The 24,085-nt window shown below is 39.6% G+C and overlaps 1 protein-coding gene across 3 annotated transcripts in view; it reads left to right on the top strand.

Moving 5' to 3' along the window:
- DNAJC13 (DnaJ heat shock protein family (Hsp40) member C13) overlaps positions 1-24,085 on the top strand; it is a 104,840-nt gene that overhangs the window by 5,101 nt on the left and 75,654 nt on the right. For all 3 annotated transcript variants that reach the window (XR_012667179.1, XM_048838767.2, XM_075125699.1), the window contains exons 2-6: positions 4,079-4,159; positions 18,700-18,775; positions 19,748-19,897; positions 21,124-21,165; positions 23,023-23,223. Coding sequence is in view for 2 of the 3 variants with exons in the window: in XM_048838767.2 (XP_048694724.1) it covers positions 4,092-4,159; positions 18,700-18,775; positions 19,748-19,897; positions 21,124-21,165; positions 23,023-23,223 (537 nt within the window). In the remaining variant the exon portion in view is untranslated. The remainder of the gene's footprint in view (positions 1-4,078; positions 4,160-18,699; positions 18,776-19,747; positions 19,898-21,123; positions 21,166-23,022; positions 23,224-24,085) is intronic.

The following is a 24,085-nucleotide window of genomic DNA, read 5'->3' as shown; positions in this document are numbered from 1 at the left end:
ACAGAAAACCTTAGTAAAACTGCTAAGTAACCCAGTAGCAAACATTTGTGTGAGCAATTTATGGCTGTTTGATATTTTCATTAAAATAATAAAGAATAACATAAAAGTTGTAACATGCTGAGACAAAAGCCAGAAAAATCAAAATGATCTATAACTCAGTCTTCAATTCACTAACTCGGTTCTCATTATCTTGACTTTTATTGGCTTCTGTCAATAGGTGCTTGAATAAATAAGTTAATATTTCTGGAGTAAGTTGCCCATAGGCCATGTAACCTGAATATTTCTCTTAAAATGTGCTGTTTGGTAAGATTGAAAGAATGGATGTATGTAGCCAGAGGTGTATTAAACAAATGATTCATCGTCTCTTGAGCTGATTCATGGTTAGGAATATATCAATTTGATGAATGTCATTGAACTGCTTTAATATCAGTGGGAGCTGTGAAGAACTCCATAGATTTAAGATTGTTCCCTAAGCTAATATTCCAGCATAGATTCTGTTCAGCTGTTGGATACTGTTTGACAGAGCTGAGAATATTAGACTACTTCATGGTGTTGTGTCTCTGCTTTAGTAAAATATTTCCTATAGTTTACTCTTGATTCTACTTGTGATTTTAAGTACTTGCTTGTCTAAGGCAAATTAGAGATGTAAATAACAAATCAAGTGTATAGTTACATGTTCATAGGTATGTATGTAGGCTTACAGGAATAGGACTTTGCCTGCCTGGCTCCTGCCCCGAGGAGCTTACAACCTAAATGATCAATGACACTGAGTAATGGCAAGAAAATTGTGAACGCTAATGTTTTGATACTATCCAAATGGATAGAATAGAGAATGCCTACTTCTCTGAAAAGTGGCCTTAAGAATTGCAAGAAATTCACAGATCTGCAGTGCTTAATCTTATCACTAATTCATACTAAGATATACATGCATACAAAATACAGGCAAATCAGACCTCATTATACTGGCACTTCAATTCAGGTGTATTTATTTTTCTATGCTCGCCCATAAATAGGGCATGTATTACTTTTCATGACTCTAAATTCTCTTTTTGTAAGGTGTAACATTTTCAAAAGTAACTTAGGCTGCTAAGTCCCATTGACTTCCAATGAATTAAGTGCTGAAGTCACTTTTGAAAATGGGATTTAGGCTTCTGAGTCATTTAAGTGCTTTCTTTTTTTAAGGAACAGTGCCCCCATATTCCTCATCAGGTTTGGTACTGCATAGCTAGTAATGATATAATGCCTTTTTTTCCATTCAGGAGTTCTAAAACTTTCTCGGCGTGGAGCACACTTATGTGCAGAGACCTTTGTTTAATTCAGGCTGGCCTGTCCTTTCATTCGTGATTGTGTAACATCCCTGTAATTGCTTCCACAGAAAAGCAGTTCTTTCCTGATACTAAACTTTTTAGCTGTCTTCTAATGCCACTTATGATTGGGGGATTGTTGTGCTGACTTCACCTAATTTACCTTGCAGTAAAACTAAAGTGCCTTGTCTTCATTGTATTTTTAGCTTGGAATAGCTCGCTCATGTTAGTTACCACCAGGTAAAATATACGCCTCTTTCAGCAGTGAAGATGTGATCTTAGTGTCTCTAGTATCTCTTAGCGTTTAACTGCTGTGATAGGTGGCATAGGAAACCAAAAGTCTAGTTCGTTGTGGTAACCTAGTTTAAAACATAGTTTAAATTGAGTATTTGAAAGTAAATGTTCTAAATACTGCGTAATTAGATACTATATAAGATAAGTTGGTGACCATTAAATTTCTCTAATCTTCCTTCCTCAGTTTTTTCCGTCAAATATGCTCAGTTAACAAGTAAAAATGCTGTCATCTTTGATCCAGACTCATCCTAGAGTTGGAAAATAGAGCTGTTCCCTCCCCTTTAGTGCTCTCATCACTAAATGAGGGTTATCAAGTGGTTTTAAAAAAAATTGCAATTAATGGCATGATTAGTCACAATGTTAATAATCGAATATCATTTATTTAAATAGTTTTGGATGTTTTCTACGTTTTCAAATATATTTCAATTACAAGAGAGAATACAAAGTATACAGTACTCCCTTTATATTTTTATTACAAATATTTGCACTGTAAAAAACAAAAGAAATAGTATTTTTCAATTCACCTAATACAAGCACTACAGTGCAATCTCTTTATCATAAAAGTTGAACTTACAAATATAGAACGATGTATAAAAAAACCCTGCATTCAAGAATAAAACAATGTAAAACCTACAAGTCTATTCAGTCCTATTTCTTGTTCAGCCAATCGCTCAGACAAACAAGTTTGTTTACATTTGCAGGAGATAATGCTGCCTGCTTCTTGTTTACAATGTCACCTGAAAGTGAGCACAGGTGTTTGCATGGCACTGTTGTAGCCGGTGTCGCAAGATATTTACATGCCAGATGCGCTAAAGATTCATGTCTCTTCGTGCTTCAGCCACCATTCCAGAGGACATGACATGCATCCATGCTGATGATGGGTTCTGCTCAATAACAATCCAAAGCAGTGAGGACCAACGCATGTTCATTTTAATCATCTGAGTCAGATGCTACTGGCAGATGGCTGATTTTCTTTTTTTGGTGGTTCGGGTTCTATAGTTTCCGCATCAGAGTGTTGGTCTTTTTTAAGACTTCTGAAAGCATGCTCCACACCTCATCCCTCTTAGATTTTGGAAGGCACTTCAGATTCTTAAACCTTGGGTCGAGTGCTGTAGCTATCTTTAGGAATCTCACATTGGTACCTTCTTTGCATTTTGTCAAATCAGCAGTGGAAGTGTTCTTAAAATGAACAACGTGCTGAGTCATCATCTGAGACTACTATAAAATGAAATATATGGCAGACTGCAGGTAAAACAGAGCCGGAGACATACAATTCTTCCTCAAGGAGTCACAAATTTTAATTAACGCTTTTTTTAAAATGAATATCATCAGCGTGGAAGCATGTCCTTTGGAATGGTGGCCAAAGCATGAAGGTGCACACGAATGTTTAGCATATCTGGGACATAAATACCTTGCAATGCCGGCTACAAAAGTCCCATGCGAATGCCTGTTCTCGCTTCTTGGTGACATTGTAAATAAGAAGTGGGTTGCATTATCTCCCGTAAATGTAAACAAGCTTGTTTGTCTTAGCGACTGGCTGAACAAGAAGTAGGACTGAGGGAACTTGTAGGCTCTAAAGTTTTGCTTTTTGTTTTTGAGTGCAGTTATATAACAAATCCACATTTTGTAAGTTGCACTTTCATGATAGAGATTGCAGTGCTGTACTTGTATGAGGTGAATTGAAAAATATTATTTAATTTTTACAGTGCAAATATTTGTAAAAAAATATAAAGTGAGCAATGTACACTTTGTATTGTGTTGTAATTAAAATTAATATATCTGAAAACATAGAACATCATCCAAAAATATTGAATGAATTTCAATCAGTATTCTATTAACAGTGATTAAAACAGCAGTTAATCACGATTAATTTTTTTTGAGTTAGTTGCCTGAGTTAACTGACTAATCGGCAGCCGTACTAATATTCTGCAAGTTTAGTTAAATGTATTGATGAGCAGGAGCTGCTTACTCTTCCATAGCTGTAGTTTGCAAAGGTAAACAGAGCGAAATTACCTTAGCCAGTTAAGAAAACAGATGTCATCTCTACTTGATTTTGTGTACTCTGAATCAGATCAGACAATAAAACTAAATTTGCTTTCTTCTTTGCAAAGTTACTAAAGTGGGGATTGTTTTCTGTGCACTGTCAGTGTGCATACAGTAATACTAATATCTTAAGCATATCGGAGTAATGCAATATTGTCTGCTCTTAGATCATTACATGCTGGTAATAGGGAGGAGAAGAAATGAATACTTAAGTGCTCTGCACTCAGTAAATAGTTGAAAACCATATTCCTTCAAGTAGCTAAATCTGAGCAGCGGTAAGGTATCTCAGGAGGTCTTAAATTGCAAACAAACCTGAGTGAAAGATAAATTAATTTAATCCTTTTATCACATGTATTTTAGACCATATCAGTGATTAGTGGTTGTATTTGGTCTTAATTAAGATCATAAGTATTAACATGAGATTTATTTTGTTTCAGGTCTGGGCACAAAATGAATATAATTAGGGAAAATAAAGATCTTGCTTGTTTCTACACAACTAAACATTCGTGGAGGGGAAAGTAAGTTTTAAATCTATTACTTTGTCTCATATCCATACAAAATACTGTCATGTCTAGTCAAAATAGCTATCTAATCTGTTTATGATCTCTAATTGTGTACTCAAGTCTTTAAAAATGTTGTGGAGCTGAAGGCTCATGTTACTGTAAAGTCCCTGCTCTGACTGCCTCTTCAGAAGCCAGAACTACTACTATTTAACCATCTGCTCAGCCTGCCTTCATCCACTTCTGTTCCAATTCTCTTCTCTCTACTGTAGGTTTCCCAGTTTTCAAGAGAACACCTCTGGGCTATGCTGTCTGATTGTCTTAGTTCTGTTGCACTAGTGAGATTAAAAAAGTGATGAGTCAAAGTATTTCAAATTACATAAATTGAAAATTTAGTAAGTCTCTAACTAGTACCTGAAGATTTAGAAACTGCCTTTTCATGAGTCTTTTTTTTTTCTTCTTCTTTTCCCTTTTAATGGATGAGCTCACTAGTCTGTCCTTCTTCTTGGACTGTATTATTATGGGTTAAGTGCTGAACTACTAATGGAGATTATTTTGGGAACACCTGTTCTAATGTATTGTAGTCCATCTTAAATCTTTTTCACTAAGTAATGCACAAAACCTTCCACTATTGCTGACACAGTAGTGGATCTGAACTGGTCTTAGTGAAGGTGGGAGCCTTACCATACATGTTGCTCCAGTATTTGTCTTCAATACCATAAATTAAATATAAGTAAGTCTGAGTTGGAAACTGTTGCCAGAGCTCAAGAGCAGCATATCGGTGTGTTAGGCACTGATGCAGCTAAAGTAGTGTTGGCAATAGCAGCAAATCTTTGTAAAAATTCCCTATTGTAGACTAGGCTTTAAGGATGTGTGGCTTACCGTTCACGAGCCAAGCAGAGACATGGCAAATTTTCAGTGTATAATTTCCATGTGCCGTCATGCTGTGGATGTTTGTTTGGATACTAAAGCGAAATGTAATGTTGTATATGAGGGTTTAGCGAATACAAGTCACAATTCAAAGTGCAATAGTCATTAACTTTGTTTGTTGATTCTGGTTTTAAAATCAAACTTAACTTTACTTTAATTCAGTCTTTGTCATATAAGTTGCCTTGTCTATTTTTAAAAGCAAATAATTATCCACTTAAGCGTGCTGCTTAGAATGTTTTGTGTGTTTGCTTTCTGGTACTTCAACCTAAAAACAAACCACCATACACTCTGAGCGAAAGCTTTTTAACCTTATTGTAAAAATGCCATAAGACTATGGGGCCAAGCTGTCACTTGTATTGAACATACAATGGTTACATACTATCTGAGAAACTGGTGGCATCCGGAAGTATCACTTCAGTGGTGACATGAAGGAGAGGGACATAAGCCTCAGGCAAGGGTTTTTTTTTTTTTTCTCCCCCCCCCCCCAACTGAAACCTGAACTGAGGTGACATGATGCATTTAGAGCATACAATTGAAGTGTAGGGGGGGAAAAACACACAAATAGTTATTTGTTCATTGGCGCATCTGTCTCCTTGCATGATAAACTTAAATTTGGAGGCCTGCATAAAAATAAAACTCAAATCCTGGTTTCCCTCCTACTATGGTGGTGACTGACTTTCAACTTAGCAGTACTGTGAAGTAGAACGTATTGTGAAGTTACCCCCCTTCGTGATTCCTGACCTCATCCGCAATATTGCTGGCATATTTTTCAATCCAATGTTTTAGTATAAAAACTTCTGAAATTCTGCTCTACCTAATCTTAGCAGAATGGGATTTAAACTCTGCTCTGCTAAACAGCATTCTTACTGGCAGCAAATCTTTCTACACAGTTTGACTATTTCATAGTGCGATAGAAGTTTTTTAGTGTGCGGTGTGTGGGGACTGTTTGAATTGATCCAGCACTCAAGTCTTACATGTAGCATTCACTGTAGGATAGCATTACTTTCATGCTGCTGCTTTCTGAATTCTTGGAGTATAGTGCATTCCTCCTTGTTGGGGACAGATACGGGGTTAGCCTGAAGACAGATGCTTGAACAATGAATTGGGGTTGAAACCTGATGACTTTTTATAATACTCCAGAATTCAGGATCAGTGTCAGCTCATTCCTCAGCAAAGGCTAGGAGCTCTAAGTCAAAAGTGACCCACCTCTGCTTGATTGAAGTAGCATCATCATGAATTCTTGGAAGAGGCTAAAGGAAGGACTGATGGCCAAGAACTCTTGAAATAAAACTTGTCAATATCTGACAGAGTTCTCTGTCCAACAACAATAAAACTCTAAAGCCTGGCAGTTCTACTCAGTCTGCTCTGGGCTACATTATAACTGCCTTGATGCAAAGGACAAGGCTCTGCCTTAAGTCACCACTGTAAAGAGGCCTAATCTCTGAAATCATGATTATTGCTTCAATTGTAAACTCTCAATTAAAATCCTAATGGAAAAATTACTCACATCTTTTAAAAGGTACGTATGTTGCCTGAGGGTAATAAGAACAAAAACACTTAATGCTGAACTTAATTAAAAACACACCATTAAAACAAATCTGCAATTAAATGGGCAAAAGGACATACATGCTATTGCAATAACAAATTTACTGGTAAATAAGTATTTGCTGCAATGTCTTGTGTGGACAAGGATATTTTAAAAAAAAAAATTTTTTTTTTTTTTTGGTCTGACCTCTTTTCTAAAGGTGCTGAACATTTGTTGTTCTCATTGATGTCATTGACATCAAGGACACAAATGAGAGCTGCAGGGCCTCAACACCTTTGCACATCATGCCACTTACTATATAAAGAGCTGGTAGTGCTGCCTATAGCTAAGGTTGCCCAACATTTCCCATAATACTTGGCTTTCAATTGTTTATACCTTTGCCAAAGTTTTAAGTTGAGGATAAAATTTTTCATGGTGGGTGTATGTGTCAGGCTGGCTTTTTTTTTTTTAGTTCTAGCAAAAATGGTTCAGCTGGCTCCAAGAACTAGGACATGCAAATACATTGTCTTGTTCATGTTAAAAATTCTTCTAGCTGCTTCACTGAGAAACCTTAGCACCACCATGCTTTGAAGCAGGGATTTGAAGTTTGGCAATGGTGGGAGTGGGAAAGCACACTGGTCTAGAGATGTGCCTTTTGATGTGCCTCTGTGGAAAAATCACCCAAATCTGGCCAAGTCACGAGCCTCTGAACACATGCGCCCACGCTCACACACTTGTAAGAGCTTGGCAGCTGAAGTCTCTAGAGATTCTGTCTGTGCTGAACATCATTCATCTCAGGGCTGAAGAGACACAGCAGGATTTTTGCTAACTGCTCCTGTCACTGCTAGGGGCTGCTGTGGTGCCATGCACCAGAACTGAGATCAAGGAATCTCTCCCTTGAGTTCAGTGCTCTGCTGCTGGCCTCCAGGCAGTGCAGAAAAGTAAGAGCCACCTGACTTGAATGCAGAGGAGTGAGGAATTTGGGCTGAGTCAGGGGTGTTGCAGGAGCCTGAGAGTATAGGGGCTGGGTGTATTTAGTAGGAGGGTGGCAGGAGCTGGGGCATTGTGGGCATGTGGTTGGTTAGGAGCTGGAGTACAGTGCAGAAGAGTCTATAACCACTATAGACCTCACTCCCCTATAGAACCTCAAATTGAACCCAGGAGTCCTGAATCTGAGTTCCTCTGCTGACAACAAATAGCTATGAAGCACTCTGGCAAAGTGTGTCTCACTCTGTTAATAGTGACTGGTCACAGAGAAAAACGGCCTACTGCTGCTGCATGTTACTCTATTAACTCAAGCAGTGCAGGTCTTTGCTAAAGGTCCTATTGCTGATGACCCAAGCTGCGGGTGGATAGAATTTTTTTTTTTTTCAAATCAGGAAGTTGCATTTTAAAAACAAACCTGCAATTAAAAGAACAATAGGGTTGCAGAGTCAAGCATTCAAATATTAGGAAACTAGCATGCGATAATGTAATTAGACTCTATCATATGGCATGTGCACACGAGGACTGAATTAAGGTTGCACAGGAAACCTTCATTCTGACATTTTCAACTCTTGAGTTTGCAACTTTAATGCTCTTTTAATATAGGCTCTTTTGGGTGTATATGTGTAAAGGAGAAATATATGATTTAGTTAAATTAAAACCTAGTCATATGTGTCACTAAATCTATAATAGACCCCAAATTTTTCTTTAAACTTTTACTAAAGGCAATCTTCTTCTCCCCCCCCTCCAAAAAAAAAAAAAGCATTACCATTACAATCAGTTTGTCTTGTTCAGGGTACTATTATTGTAGTGCACACCTTTTTGACTGTTCTTACAAAACCCTGACAATTGCTAACTGTTCCTTAACTTGAATCTTTGCTTACAAATAAGTATAAAATGTCTGTCGAGAGCAGTGGCTCTCAAACTTTTTTACTGGTGACCCCTTTCACACAGCAAGCCTCTGAGTGCGACCCCTCCCCCCCCCAAGTTAAAAACACTTCTTCTAAATATATTTAACACCATTATAAATTCTGGAGGCAAAACGGGGCTTGCGGTGGAGGTTAACAGTTTGTGACCCCCCCTGAGGGGTCCCAACCCCCAACTTGAGAACCCCTGGTCTAGAGTAGGGGCATTAGGGGACGAGAGCTGAGGAAGTGTTGTTCTAAGTCAGCTATAAAAATGTTGGCATACTGTGGGGCCATGCGGGTACCCAGCTTTCGTCCCCTAATGCCCCAACTAAAACCTCTCCAGTGCATCATCAAGGATCTACAACCTATCCTGAAGTACGACCCATCACTCTTTCAGATCTTGGGAGACAGGCCAGTTCTTGCTTACAGACAGCCCCCCAACCTGAAGTGAATACTCACCAGCAACCACACAACAAAAACACTAACCGAGGAACCTATCCTTGCAACAAAGCGCGTTGCCAACTGTGTCCGCATATCTATTCAGGGGACACCATCATGGGGCCTAATCACATCAGCCACACTATCAAAGGCTCTTTCACCTGCACATCTATTAATGTGATATGTGCCAGCAATTCCCCTCTGCCATGTACGTTGGCCAAACCAGACAGTCTCTACCTAAAAGAATAAATGGACACATCAGACGTGAAGAATTATAACATTCAAAATGCAAACTAGGTACCTTTTTGTAAAGCGCTTCAACATGCTGCTTTTTAACCTCCCCATGCAGACCCTGCTGGCATGCTCTAAAAAAAAAAAAAAAAAAGCCACTCACTTTCTTGGAAATGTTGTTCTTAGAGATGTGGTGTTCATGTCCATTCCAAGCAGGTATGTGGATGCCGCGTGCACACCAGCCGGAATATTTTTCCCCTAGCAGTGTCCGTAGGGTCAGCCTGGGGCGCCCCCTGGAGTGGCGCCTTCATGGCGCCCAATATCGGGCCCCGCCGACAACAGTTACGAGAAAGTGAGTAACCGTTTTTTCTTTGAGTGATCGTTTATGTCCATTCCAAGCAGGTGATTCACAAGCTAGAGTTCAGAAGGTGGGGTCGGAGTTATCCACAGAAAAGAGCACGGCTCGCCCAAAAGCCACATCGACCCTGGACTGTCCTGTAATTGCATAGTGCGACGTAAATGTATGTATCAAGGACCACGTGGCTGCCCTGCAAATTTCCTGAATAGGGACTTGTGCCAGGAATGCCGCAGAGGAGGCCTGGGCCCTGGTAGAGTGAGCGGTTATCTGCGGAGCGGGCTCCTTTGCCAGGGTATAGCACTCCCTTACGTAAAAGAATAGATAGACACAAATTAAACGTCAAGAATTATAACATTAAAAAACCAGTTGGAGAACACTTCAATCTCTCTGGTCACTCGATTACAGACCTAAAAGTCACAATTCAGCAAAAAAAACCTTCAAAAACAGACTCCAACGAGAGACTGCTGAATTGGAATTAATTTGCAGACTGGACACCATTAAATTAGGCTTGAATAGAGACTGGGAGTGGATGTGTCATTACACAAAGTAAAACTATTTCCCCATGTTTATTATAAAATAAAGTAAAACTATTTCCCCATGTTTATTATAAAAGAACAATGGGTGGAATTATTGGTCACTACAGTGAAACAGCTATTAGATGTAATCAACTGCATGGTGCAGAAGGGTGAATGGGTGGAGTTGTGAATCACAGGGGACTTGCTTTGCTAAAATCTAGAAGCTTTTGGACAGATGGGCATTGCATTTGATAACATGGTTCCATATCAGTCTGATTTAGCTCGTTTGTTTTTATTGTTCAATGTGTTCATTCATTGGTGGTTTCTTGTTCAAACAGTAGCAAGTAGGAAAAACTGAACCAATACTACTAACAGGTGAATAGTAAAGATTACCAAGAGTTACTATGAAATTCTGACTCATTATGCCTTAGAATCAAGGTGGAAAGATTTAATTCAGCAAGCAGAACCTCGATTTAATTTTGTTTTGCATCTGTACTTTATTCACTACTTAGAATAAGAACTTTTTCAAGATCAGGTGTCCCACTGAATTAAATGGCATATTGTATGTCACATAACACAGATGATCATGCAGGCAGGACATTTTATATATTGACCACAACAATGGAATAAGGTCCATGTTCTAGGCTTTTCAGCAGCATTTAAACAAACTTAACTCAAAGAGTCCATTAGTATTATATCGTAAAAGATGTTGTAGAAGAACTTGTGATTATTCCACAAAACCAAAAAGCAGAATAAGGAAGTTTAAAAACTTTTAGGCTAGCATTACCTTTATTGCAGCAGTCTGTTCACCTGTAGAACTGTAAAAAAGATTGAAGCCAGCACCCTGTGTCTGTCATGTATTTTATGGATTGTGAGGAAGTGTTTTATGAATTACAGTTGGAGAACTAGTACCTCATATAGCTTAGGTTCTAGTTACCAGCAAGACCACGTCTCACCAAGCAGATTATGGCAGTCAAGCTTCAAGACCAGCTGGCAGTATTGGAACCTTGGTGGATGGTGGGAGGGTATTTTCAATGGAGAGATCTTGATTCTGGATTTCACTTGCCCCATTGGTCAGAAACAATGAGAGTCTGTTGGCATTTAAGGCATGGAACAAAACCTCTGTTCACTCAGACTTTTTACCTTAGGAGGCTGGTGGAGAAGAGGATTCTGTATTTAAAGATAGCCTTTGTTTCCTTCTCCCCCCACCCCGATGTTACCACAGAATTTAAAATGGAATAGTTGTAAAGTTCAGGAGTGTCCTTTCATGCAGACAATAATCTGCAATATGTTAATCAACATAACTGTTTTAGTTAATGAAGATGTGCCCACAGGCTTAGGAATATACTTATTTGTATTATAATTTAAATATAAAAATGCAGGATACATCACAGCCTCTTTAAATCCAATTTTCTTCCTTGAGGCTGTTCAAACTTGAATCCCAACAGTGTTCTACTGTCAGGGACGCAAGACAGAATTTTGGCTATCCAAAAGTCTCTTCACTGCACTCCAGGAGAATAGTCTGGCAGTTTAGAAGAGACTGTGCTCCATGTTTATATCCACATCTGCACACAGTATGAGAAGAGGCTGGTGTGTACAATTTTAGATACCAGTGATTTTATAAAAAGTTATTTTTCATGATTATCTAGTATGAAATAGCACTGTAGGATAAACTCCAGTACCAGCTAAAGCCAGTACTTTGTTTCAGATACAGCCTGTACCAGAAAACTGCCTATAAAAAGTTTAAGTAGACATATAGCTAAATTGCTATATGAAAACAGCTTTTTATAGAAGGTTTTAATTCTGTTGCTCAGATCTTCACACTAAGGTAAAGCAAAAAATAAAGCTACATTTTTAAAAGCTACCACTTTGTCTGATTTCAGAGTAGCAGCTGTGTTAGTCTGTATCTGCAAAAAGAAAAGGAGTACTTGTGGCACCTTAGAGACTAACCAATTTATTTGAGCATAAGCTTTCGTGAGCTACAGCTCACTTCATCGGATGCATTCAGTGGAAAATATAGTGGGGAGATTTATATACACAGAGAACATGAAACAATGGGCATTACCATACACACTGTAATGAGAGTGACCACTTAAAGTGAGCTATTACCAGCAGGAGAGAAAAAAAACCACACACACACATACCCCTTTTGTAGTGATGATCAAGGTGGGCCATTTCCAGCAGTTCACAAGAATGTGTCAGGAATAGTGGGGGGGGGGGGGTGACCAATAATTCCACCCATTGTTCTTTTCGACTTTCTAGAACATTATAAACGTTTCCTGAAACATAAAAATAATATTGAACTCAATTCCCTTACTTCGTTAGACTAAGTAAATCTTTTTCAGGTTTTTAGAGCCTGATGTTTCTCAGATCAAATATATTTGTGTAAATGAGTAACATAGGATTTTAAAAAATGAAAACACTCTTCAGAAATAAGTTGCATTGATTTATTCTCTAGTTTTTAGGCAAACTTTCCATTTACACCTTTAAAAGATCAATAGAAATGTGTCTTAGGTCTGATTTCAGAGAACTTCTTTTAAATATAACTTTTGACCCAAAGTTTCATTGTCCCTCTTAAACATGAACACATGGGGCTGTTAAGTATTAGCACTCCTTTGATATGGGAAGCACTCTCTTTTTTGGGGCTTTCTGTGGAACCTCATTAGACAAGCGTGTTCCAGTACTTTGCAATACTTCCAAACCTGTATACGGACTACACAAATAACATGTATGTTAAAAAGAAATTGTAGCATGTGTCTTTTAAAAAGAGGACAACTCAAAGTGGAGACATAATTACTCAGTCCACTAAAGTTGTTGAGAAGCTGTTAAAGCAGGAAAGAGCCTCCCACAGCACTAACCACGGTGTTGCTGGATTCAGTTCCCTACCGTGCCATTAACTTCCATGTAACTTTTTGGGCAAGGTCATTTAACCTCTCTGTACCTCAGTTCCCCATCTGTAAAATGAGGTTAATGCTTCCCTACCTCATAGGATGTTGTGAAGATAAATATATTTAAGACTGTCGTGCTTTGAGATCTACTGATGAAGAGCACTATATAAGAAATAGGTATTAAGTCAAATGACATCTGATTTGGCTGACTGGTATTCTGTAGGATTTTTTTTGTATGATGCTAATAACATTAAGTATACATCAGTCAATTGAATAGATAATCCCTTATCTGTGGCTCATGAAGAGGTAGGTTACTCAAGAAATTATCAACTTTTAATTTGTTACATTTTTGTAAAGTTGAAGTTTTTGACTTAAAACATAACCTTACGGGAGGCTTTGAGACAGGTTTCAGAGTGGTAACTGTGTTAGTCTGTATCAGCAAAAAGAACGAGGAGTCCTTGTGGCACCTTAGACTAACAAATTTGAGCGTAAGCTTTTGTGGGCCAAAACCCACTTCATTGGATGCATGCTGTATTTTCCACTGCAAGCATCTGATGAAGTAGGCTTTGGCCCACAAAAGCTTATGCTCAAATAAATTTGTTAGTCTCTAAGGTGCCACAAGTACTCCTCATTCTTTCTGGAGGCTTTGAGTGAGACTTTAACTCAGGGGTGGGCAAACTACGGCCCGGGGGCCGCATCCGGCCCTTCAGACATTTTAGTCTGGCCCTTGAGCTCCCGCGGAGAAGCAGGGTCTGGGGCTTGTCCTGCTCCGGCACTCCAGCTGGGGAGTGGGGTCAGGGGTGGCCTCTGCTCTGTGCGGCTCCCGGAAGCAGCGGCATGTCCCCACTCCAGCCCCTATGCGTAGGGGCAATCGGGACTCCGCACACTCCCCCCGCCCCAAGCGTGGCCCCTGCAGCTCCCATTGGCCTGGAACCATGGCTAATGGGAGCTGCAGGGGCAGCGCCTGTGGACAGGGCAGCATTCAGAGCTGCCTGACTATGCCTCCGCATAGGAGGGGGGGGGCGGCGGCGGCTGCTGCTGCTTCCAGGAGCTGCTTAAGGTAAGCACTGGCCAGAGCCTGCACCCCTGCCCCAGCCCTGATCCCTCTCCCATCCTCCAAACCCCTCGGTCCCAGCCCAGAACACCCTCCTGCACCCCCATCCCCTTGTCCCCAGCCCCACCCCAGAGCCCGCATCCTCTGCTGGAACCCTCACCCCCCACACCCAAGCCCCTGCCCCAGCCTGGAGCCCCCTCGTGCATCCTGAACGCCTCATTTCTGGCCCCACCCCAGAGCCCACACCCCCTGCTGGAGCCCTCACCCCCTTCCACGGCCCAACTCCCAATTTCATGAGCATTCATGGCCCGTCCTACAATTTCCATACCCAGATGTGGCCCTCAGGCCAAAAAGTTTGTCCACCCCTGTTTTAACTTGCTATCCTTAGGGAAGGTAGATCTTCTGATGTGTAAGAGTTGTAGCTGGAGTGGTTGGACCCTTCTGTCTGAAGAGAAATTATCTTATTCCTATTTCAAAGAGGTAAACTCTTCTTTCTTCTCATAAACTGTTTGTTTGTTTTACTTTTTCCCCTTCTGGTCTCATGGTGATTATTCTGCTAATGATGAACATGAGACTTTTTGGACTATACAGCTTTTAGCATTAGTGGGTGTTGAATATGGAGAAACATTCATAAGCATTTTTTCAAGAGCATGCATTAGTGTTGCTGGTAAGACTGGTTCAACTAAGCTTGTCTCGTTGCTTGCATTGGCATAAATAGAGGGAATTGGTTAGAAGGATGCATGGAGGCCTCCATGTTGAGAACAGAGAAAACAAATTTGATATTGATAAGATGTTGCCATAGATCTTCCTGTAAAAGATGGAAATAAAGAAACAGCTTAGTGGTTTTGTTCTGCTTTGTACAGCACCTAGAACAATGGGGGTCCTCTGCCATGACTCGGGCTCCTAGATACAGTGCAAATAACTAATAGTTCACTGTCTGGCACTTCTGTCCCAACTGCTATTGATGTAGAATGATGTTGCAAGGTATTGTGGTCCTAGCTCACAAACATGAACCATTCCTTCCCCCGCTATTAAGAGACTTTATTTTCCTGTTCCTGAACTTTCAGGAGCCTGGATTAGTGAAGCTGAGCCCAGAAAGGACATTTTGGTATAGGCCGTAGTCTCATTCCTTTTCCAAATTCTTAAATTAAGCTTATTGCTTTTGCTATAGATCTTGTCCAGAAAGGCTCCTAAAAGGGAGCCACCAGGTTAAGTGACTTTACAAATTAAGTCCTCACTCAAGTTGCTAGTGATCTCCCTGTGACCTCTGACCCTTCTTTGGTCTCTGAATACACCTCTCACAGATAATGGCCTTGTGCCTTAGCCCTTTCTACAGTGGAATCCTGTGATTCCCCTTCTTTTCCAGGATTGTCTTCACTGCAGTGTTAACTCATGGTATAACTCGAGTGTTGGCCCTATTCCAGCTCATGTCCACATGCAGCTCTCTAGCTGGAATTAGGTGGGACCTTAAATTCAAGTTAGCTGGCCTGTCGGGGTGTGGGTTAAATCTCCAGTGCTGCTGACAATCCAGTACAGTGGTGGGGATTCAGCTACCTAGCTCAAGTTAGCACAAGTCATCAGCTGCTAATCCAGTCATTCTATTGGTAAGCGAGACCTTACCTTAACTGTTAAAGGTGCATTTTTACTTTTGGCTTGTGTCGTGTATTTTTCTTCATTGCAATAGTTAGCTTAAATGAGAGTAGCCACACTGTGAAACTCTCAAGCTATCCACTGATTTAGGCCTTATCCTCACTGCAAAAGCAGAGGTGGGCTTGCCTGCCTTATAGTCTTTACCGGCTTAGAGATTCAGTGTAAGCTGACAGATGAAGTTCTCCAACCAGCAACGCTAGCTAAACAGACAGAAGCACTCTTGTGTGAGCATAGCTGTCTACATCCGGGTTTTTGCTGGCATAGCTGTGTGGGAGAGTGTGTTTTATTTTCATGCTCCTAGCCAACATAGCAATGCTGGCAAAACTTTGAAGTGTAGACTAAGCCTGTGTGACATAAGTGAGCTCAAAAATACTTCTCAAAATATTTCTCAAAAATATTTGCTTTGCGTAGAGGGGCCTAACTATATTTGGAAGAATTATAATTAAAAGGTACCCCTCTACCACCAGCTAGTTAGTTTTCTCCTACTACTAAAACAACTGGTGCTTTTCTAGGCCTAGTTCACTTTATTTTACTATTTGTTGCAACCTACTCTTTAGTTTAACTGACAGTTAATTACATTGGTGATATTGCTGTGGTCTGTTCAGAAGTTCTGTAAATTCAGACTTTGTGTCTGTGCTCATCATTGCAAACCAGAGGATTGAAGGTTTGTAAAAGTAGCTAAAATGTAAAGGAAGCAGCTTAGATGCAGCTCCATAAGAGGATGAAACAGATCACTCCACAGGGTTATATGGGGCCTCGGATACATAGGATGATGTCCATGCTATGGAAGTTTTGACAGCCATACCCCTAATTCATGTTTGAAAGGTGATGTAAATGTAAATTACCATTTTGTTCATCTCCCCGTGATTATACAAAGTCAATATTTTTTATTTAATTCTAGAACGTAAAGCAGAATTCTTGTATTTCAGCATCCTGACTGCTAACAGAACTGAGAAGTGAGGAGAACAGAATGGTCGTCTTGACAATATCCCTATAAGGATAGAATAGATACCATGAGAGTTTGCATTCATAGATCTATTAAGTTTTTATAAGATAAACAGTTTCTATTCAAGAGCTCTTTCTGGGTACTCTAAGTATTTGAGTTGTCAACTGTTTCTGTACTTGCACCTTATTTTATTTTCAAACAATGATTTATATTGTAAACCAAGTATAGCAGAGGTTAGTAAACACTTCAGAAGTTCATTAAACTTGCTCAGAGTCAAATCTAGTTTCTTGATTTCCCTCATCCCTCAAATTATAGCTTCTAAATGTTCAGTATTGTTACTGGAAATATAATTTAATGTACATAATCTATAGCATACAAAAAAGCTGTGAACAAATGGAAGTGTGTAAATCCTTCCTCGGACTAATCAGATTTGATTTATATTCAGTCATCAAATACTAATATTTCAAAAAGATATAATGGTGTAACTGACAAAAGCAAGGAAAATATAATTAAAAGTAACTTGTAAAACTAGTCTCTTGGGGGGGGGGGAAATGTAATTTCTGACACGGTGACTTAACATTAGGCAGTATTGAAATGACACCTTGAATAAAGGTAACTTTTTATTTCTCCTCCTAGGGTTGCTTGTTTCTGAAGATACTCATAACTAATTGAGGAATATCTTTCAAGTAGTAAAACTGAGTGCTGCCAGACCCTGCTTACTGACTTTTCACCTTTTAGAAATCTTAAACTGACTTGTGTGTAAAATATTTATTGAAGGTGCTTTCTGGAAACTACCTCTTTCACTTACTTGGTCATTTAACTTTCTGTCCACCCAAAGCCTCTTACTTCCAGGCACCTTGAATAGGCACTAAAGGTCATTGCATCACACAGAATACACATGATATAAAGAACAGCTTCACTTTGAGACCCTCCTCCAGTTCACTTGTCTAGTCACTGAAAAATGTATCTGCTTGCTTGCCTCTGCAATTCAAAGGAAATCTTTCCTGTTTACCATTCCACCATGATCCAGAGAAAAGTGTCTCCTTAATACCTCCTCTGCTGATGGGAAATCCCACTATACCTACCTTATCCATAGTTAACAGTCAGCCCTGAGATGCACTCCTGCCATACCATTTGCAGCCACGTTGAGTAGAGGGTTCTTGGTAGCTGAAACATGCTGAGGAATGTAAATGTCTTTCATATGTGTGAAGTCTGTATGTAAAATATAGTTAGTCTAATTACAAATACTTTTGATGAATTATACTGGGGTAGGGAAACGGGGTATGACTTAAAGATGTTTGTAGAACTCTAATTCCAGATTTCTAGCTGTTGTATTTGCGTAAACGTTAAAATGCTGATTTACAAACACAGATTGACCTTGAAGTTAGAGGTGTTACTCTTTTAAATAAGATTTGTACAGATGATCTATACTAAGTGCTTGCTGCAAACTAGCAGTTGATAGATTTGGACCAGTTGGCTTTTCTTTGAACCACACAAACCATCAAACTTCTGGTGCAGCTTTTGTATACTTTTGTTGTTGTGGTGTTTGTTGAACTACGTCAGTATAGTTCCTTGGAGAAGAGTATTCAAGTAGTTACTGTTAGTTGGAAGCTGTGTTCTACATTCAGAATTGTCTCAATTTATGCTATTTTGAATTTGTGAATATCCATTTTCTCCCTCATTTTTTTTTTTTTGCCTTTCTACATATAGTCATGTTGGTGAAAATATCCATTGCAAGTTTCCCATTGGTATTTTGTACTTGTCAATGCATGTTGTTGAAGTTTTTGGGCTTAGATCTTCCTGAGCTTGGCAGGGAGGGAGAGAATGCTGCAACAATTAAATATTCTTAAACCTTTCCTTTCTCTTCTGTTCACCAACCACATTGGAAAAGAGGCAAAGACGAAGGTATAAAAGAGTACTCTAGCAAACTTAATCCTTTATATTGAGAAATAATAGCATACTCACTTTATTAAGTCTGGCCATTCTCATTGTAATGGTTAGTGACTAGGATTAGGCTTATGTTGGTTCTGTCCTAATGGGTGATTAGTGTATTTATCTGTACACATTTTGCTTTTTTTATGAGATTTCAGGAAAATACTTTTAAACTAAATACTTTCTTGGTATGCTTTAGGTATAAGAGAGTCTTCTCAGTTGGAACCCATGCCATCACTACGTACAATCCGAACACACTAGAAGTTACAAATCAGGTAATGATAAATGTAGTAATAGCCTTCTTGGATACATTAAGATATCCTAATGCAATCTGAGTTCATGTTAATATTCTTCTGACTTGTCCCCTCCTTAATATTTGAGTGTGGTCAGCTATGTTTTACAGAGGGTTCTCTCTTGTGATAAACACTAAGCATAACTAAAATGGGTGTCAGTTCCACTAATTACATGATTGGGCACTGTGGTGACTTGGCTTGCTCAGGCAAACTGTCCTTTTATAGGCTAAAGAAAAGTAGCTGATGCAATAGTTAACAGTTTAAATGGTGATTTGGTGTTTTTTGAAGCTCGTATAGTCTTTTGTCCTGTTACACAATAGAACTAAAATTGTTACTTAGTAAAACAATCTCCTTCAACTTCCCTTTTTGTGCGTGTGCTATCTCAGGACTACTTGGCAGTTCCAGTGTCCTTGAAGGGAATCACTGCAGAGCAGAGATCTACAGGGTCACAAATTTTACCCAACTTTGCACTACTCCATCCTTGTTTGCTTGGATCCTTGTGCTTTTTCATTAGTCGAAATGTTGGCTTTTTCTTGAGCTTTTGAATTCCTAGCTACCACTTTGCATCCGACGAAGTGAGCTGTAGCTCACGAAAGCTTATGCTCAGATAAATTGGTTAGTCTCTAAGGTGCCACAAGTACTCCTTTTCTTTCAGCAGAGAGTGAATGCATTGCATTGAGCTTCCTCATCAAACTTGAATGCTTAGTCATAAAACAGATGTATATGCTGTTTGTTGCCCTATTTAGTTACTCTGTACCTTTATTTTAATCACAAACTAGAGAGTTGGGTTTTGTTGTTATAACCTTAATTGTTAAAAACAATTTAGCCCTCTTATAAAGAGACCTAAGGTACAAATATACCCTTAAATACCTGTTTCACTACATTTGGATATAAAAGATTCTATTTCTTACATTAATTGAAACTTATCAAGTGACCTTAATTTGTTTACCTTAGTGGCCTTATGGAGATCTTTGTAGTATCGGCCCTGTTGGAAAGGGGCAAGGAACAGAATTCAGCCTCACCTTTCGTAAGGGGAGTGGAAAGAAGTCTGAAACGCTTAAGTTTTCTACAGACCATAGGACAGAACTCATTACAGAAGCGCTGGTAAGAACTAGTTATTTGGCTATTCAGCCAATTTAAGATATGTTACTGTTTTTCTTATTAAATCTAATAATATTGTATGTTCACTTTGGATTTTATGTGATGAGAAGGAAAGCTGCTGTGCTTGTATATTAAAATGGATATTCATATACTTGGACTACGGTGTTCATTGAAATAACTTGTATGTAAGACTCCAATTTACTGGATGCATTAGGCTGGTGATACTCAGACTTCAATGGTTTAGGAGCCAAATTAGTGATCACTATTACCCAAAAGAGCCACAGTAGTGTGAATGTTTCATTTACTATAGTACTAAATATTTTATATTCTCACAGCAAGTAAGTTAATAACTTAATGCAGGTTGATGATTTTATTGGTTAATAACCAGGGGTGAAAGTAACTTAAATCTCCTACTGGTACGCAATGCTGCCAGGCCCCTGGGCACGGTGTAGGAGGCCCAGCTCCAGGCCCCCAGAAGGTGCGGAGTCTCAGGTGGAAGGGGTGGGGCCAGTGGTGTTGGAACAATTTTTTGGGTTCGGGTGTTGAGCTGCACCTCCTTCTGCCCCTGTCCACATGCCTCACCATCCTAGGCTGGGATCACAGCTGGGGGTGGCTGCAGAGCCCCAGGCTGGGGTCAGGAACGGGGGCCGGTGTCAGGGATCCTGGATGGCAGCAGAGGGGCCAGCAGGTGAGGAACTGGGACCCCGGGTGAGGGGCCATGCTGGGCGCAAAGCGTGGGGGTGCTTCCCGTGTTGCCTGGCCAGCGCTGCCTGGGGCTCTGGCCACTGCCCTTTTAAATCGCCCGGCCCTGGGGCAGCTGCCCGTTTTACTCTGGCTGCAGCAACGCTTTAACATTGGCCGTGTACTGGCCTGTACCGGCGGCCGCTTTCTTACCAGTACACCGTACCAGCTTACTTTCACCTTTGTTAATAACACAGTAAAAGCATTCGGATTGATTAATAATTAAATTGCACAGTGTTTTAATATCATACTGCAAAGAGCTGCAGGAGACCCATTAAAGAGGTACTTGTGGCTCGTGAGCCTCTGTCTGAGTATCACTGGTGGTGAACAATGGAGCGAATGTATCCGTTTATATAAAACAAACGGTGCCCTTTAAATATACAACTTTTAAATCTTTAAGTTTTAGACTATCCAAAAGAGATTCAAGTCGGAGTCCTTCTGGAATAATTAAAACAACGAATTATTTGTTTTCATTCTCCTTTTTACAGAGATTCAGAACAGACTTTTCAGAAGGAAAAATCACAGGAAGGGCAAGTATCTGGCCTGTCTATATTGGACTACAAATCCAGTCATTTCATAATTACAAATACTGTAAAAACAGACTAATTTCTAGTTGACCATGTCCCTTTATATTTTAAATAGTTACGGCTACCTACTACACCTAAATCTGAATTTCCTGCCAATTTTGTGGTTTTGTAATTTTCTTTTTTTTTTCTTTTTTTTTTTCTTTTTTTAAATGTTGTGAGATGAACATTATGGGAGAACTCTCCATAGAGAGCAGAGAGGTAATGTACTGGTAACTGCACAAACTGGAAAAAATATACTTCAAGGGTTGCTACCAAGTTACATTTATGTGGTGTAACCATAGTAGGCAAACTACAGAAGTGCAGATCTATTTCAAAAATTACTTTAAAAGGAGATTGAATATTATTAATTAGAAATAGTTGAAATTAAAGTGAAGTTATCAGAACACTGTTCAGCAAAGACTTGCATTTGAAAGTAAATGTGTAGTAGCACTTACGTACTTTGGGAGGACTTCACCTCCTTTCTAGCCAGTGTGAAGGGGAGGAAAAAAGAGAATTCTTGGTGTATAGTGGGAGTTGGGGAAAAGTTCCAAGCATATCTTCTCAAATGGATTTATGGAGAGAGCTTGAAAGAGCTTACTGGAAACTAGCTACTGAATCTCTCTGTAGTACGTCAGCTTATGAGATTTATGCATTTAACACCCATACCTTGACACGTGGTTTCACATCCACTGGTCTCCCTGGAATGCATCTTAATAGGTCTTCTGTCTTGATGGCTTTGTTCATTTATATCCTTTTGAGTGTCTAGAAGCCTATTACCATTCTAGGACTACACCAAGTAGGACTTTTTTGAAGTGATACTTTACTAAACAAGTATTCCATAGCACTATTATAGAACAATCAAGATTCTAATGGCTGAAATGTGTTGGGGATTCCCTGTCTAAGGCTATGTCTACGCTGCAATGTAAACCCAGGGTTTGTAGGACTTGAGTCAACTGACCCATGATAGGGAACCCTGGGTTTGAGTGTCTACATAGCATTTAAACCCTGCATTTAAGGCTCTTCTAACTCGTGCTAAAACTTAGGGCTCTGGCGTCCGGCAGTGCTCAGACCCAAGTCAGAGTAACCATATGCCAGAGTCCCTAGTGTCCCCTGCAGAATGTGGCTTCTCTAGCCCTACAATCAAGGTGCACTGTGGGAAAACTTTACTGCTTACCCTGCACATTACAGGAAGCTTGAACAGATCACCCAACCCAGGAGGCTCTCTGATCACCACTCTCTGCAAGCACACTATCAGAAGAGAATAGGTTAACACTGACCTGAGCTGCTCCCATTCACCAAGGGGGGGGGGGGGGGGTAACTTCAGTTCTCAGAGTGGATTGCAGGTTGTTGGGATAGTTGTCTCATGGAACTGTCATACTTCTGGATGACTCCCAGGACCTGAGTCAAGCCAGGCTGCAGCCACACTGCAAAGCAATAGGGCTTGGACCCCTGGGTTCCAGCTGGACTCTACCTTGAGTCCTCCTACCTTGCAGGATCCCAGGACCCTGGGTCTGAGCACTGGGTTAGCACAATTTCAGTATAGATGCGGGGAGGGAATAGGCTTGAGCCCAGGCTCATGTTTCAGTGTGAATAGACCGTAAGTGAACAGTGTGTCAGGATTGGGTTAATCTTATATCAATTACAATGTAAAGATAAGTCAAACCATGCTGTGCTGTCATGGCTTTCAGATTTATTGGGGACACTTGCTTGATCATACAAAACCATCTCAAATTAAAGAACTTATGTGTAGATGTAGTCCTCAGGAGGTGAAGAAATCTTTTTAGTTTTCTCTGGACTTAACAGCAGTTCCTTCTTTCATAGAGATACAACTGTTATAAGCATCACTGGAGTGACGTGAGAAAACCTGTGATTCTGGAAGTGACTCCTGGAGGGTTTGATCAAATTAATCCTGCAACTAATAAAGTCCTGTGTTCCTATGACTACAGAAATATTGAAGGTTTTGCTGATCTCTCTGACTATCAGGGAGGTTTCGCTATACTTTATGGAGGATTTAGTAGATTGGTGAGTATTATAACATTTTAGACATATGTATATCAAGTCATGAGAAGTTTTTTACATAAACAGAATAAGTATGAGGCTGTCTCATTCTCCTGCCTGTAAGTTCAAATCACTACATGGCAGATAATAAATGGCTTGTAGATTGAATAGTTTGGTAAGTTCAACAGGGCCAATTATACAACATTTAATATTGGTAGTGTTGTAGCCATGTTGGTCCCAGGATATGGCAGTGACATTGGGCCAACTTCTGTTGGTGAAAGAGACGAGCTTTTAATCTCCACAGACTTTGAAAGCTTCTTTCATCAACAGAAGTTGGTTCAATAAAACATTTAATACAGAATTCTGTCCAAGTCCCCTTGAGTACTAACTGGGAGACTGGCTATTATCTGCCTGTGTATAAACTTGAGTGGAACAAGTTAAAATGAGGGAGCAGAGAACCCATACAGCCATGCAGAATTAAAATAAAAATCCTAAGCCATTTATTGTGGACTACACTGCAAGCAATTGAATGGTGTGCAGCAAAATAAGATAGCTCTGCAATAGGAATTACCTTAAACTTTTTAGATTCTTTACATCACTGCTGCCACAATTGTTTTAATTTTCTATTTATTAAAGAGGGAAACATGAGTTAAGCGATTCAAGACATACTGAGTTTCTTATTTCTTTTTTACAAAAAACTTACAATGGGTATTGTTGATTATTAACTTCTGAATAATACTTTATTTCTGATTATTTTAGGAAAATGTCTTTTTACTTAAAATATTTTTATAACCATTTTAACTAGTGAGGTCAAGTTACAAAGTGCTGAGGAGAAATGTTAATTCTTTATTGTCATAGTGTTTCTAGTTGTGTGGAGGGGGGAAAA

The sequence above is a fragment of the Caretta caretta genome, chromosome 2 (assembly GCF_965140235.1).
Source record: "Caretta caretta isolate rCarCar2 chromosome 2, rCarCar1.hap1, whole genome shotgun sequence".
Taxonomy (NCBI): Eukaryota; Metazoa; Chordata; order Testudines; family Cheloniidae; genus Caretta; species Caretta caretta.
This window is presented reverse-complemented; position numbering and strand designations above follow the sequence as displayed.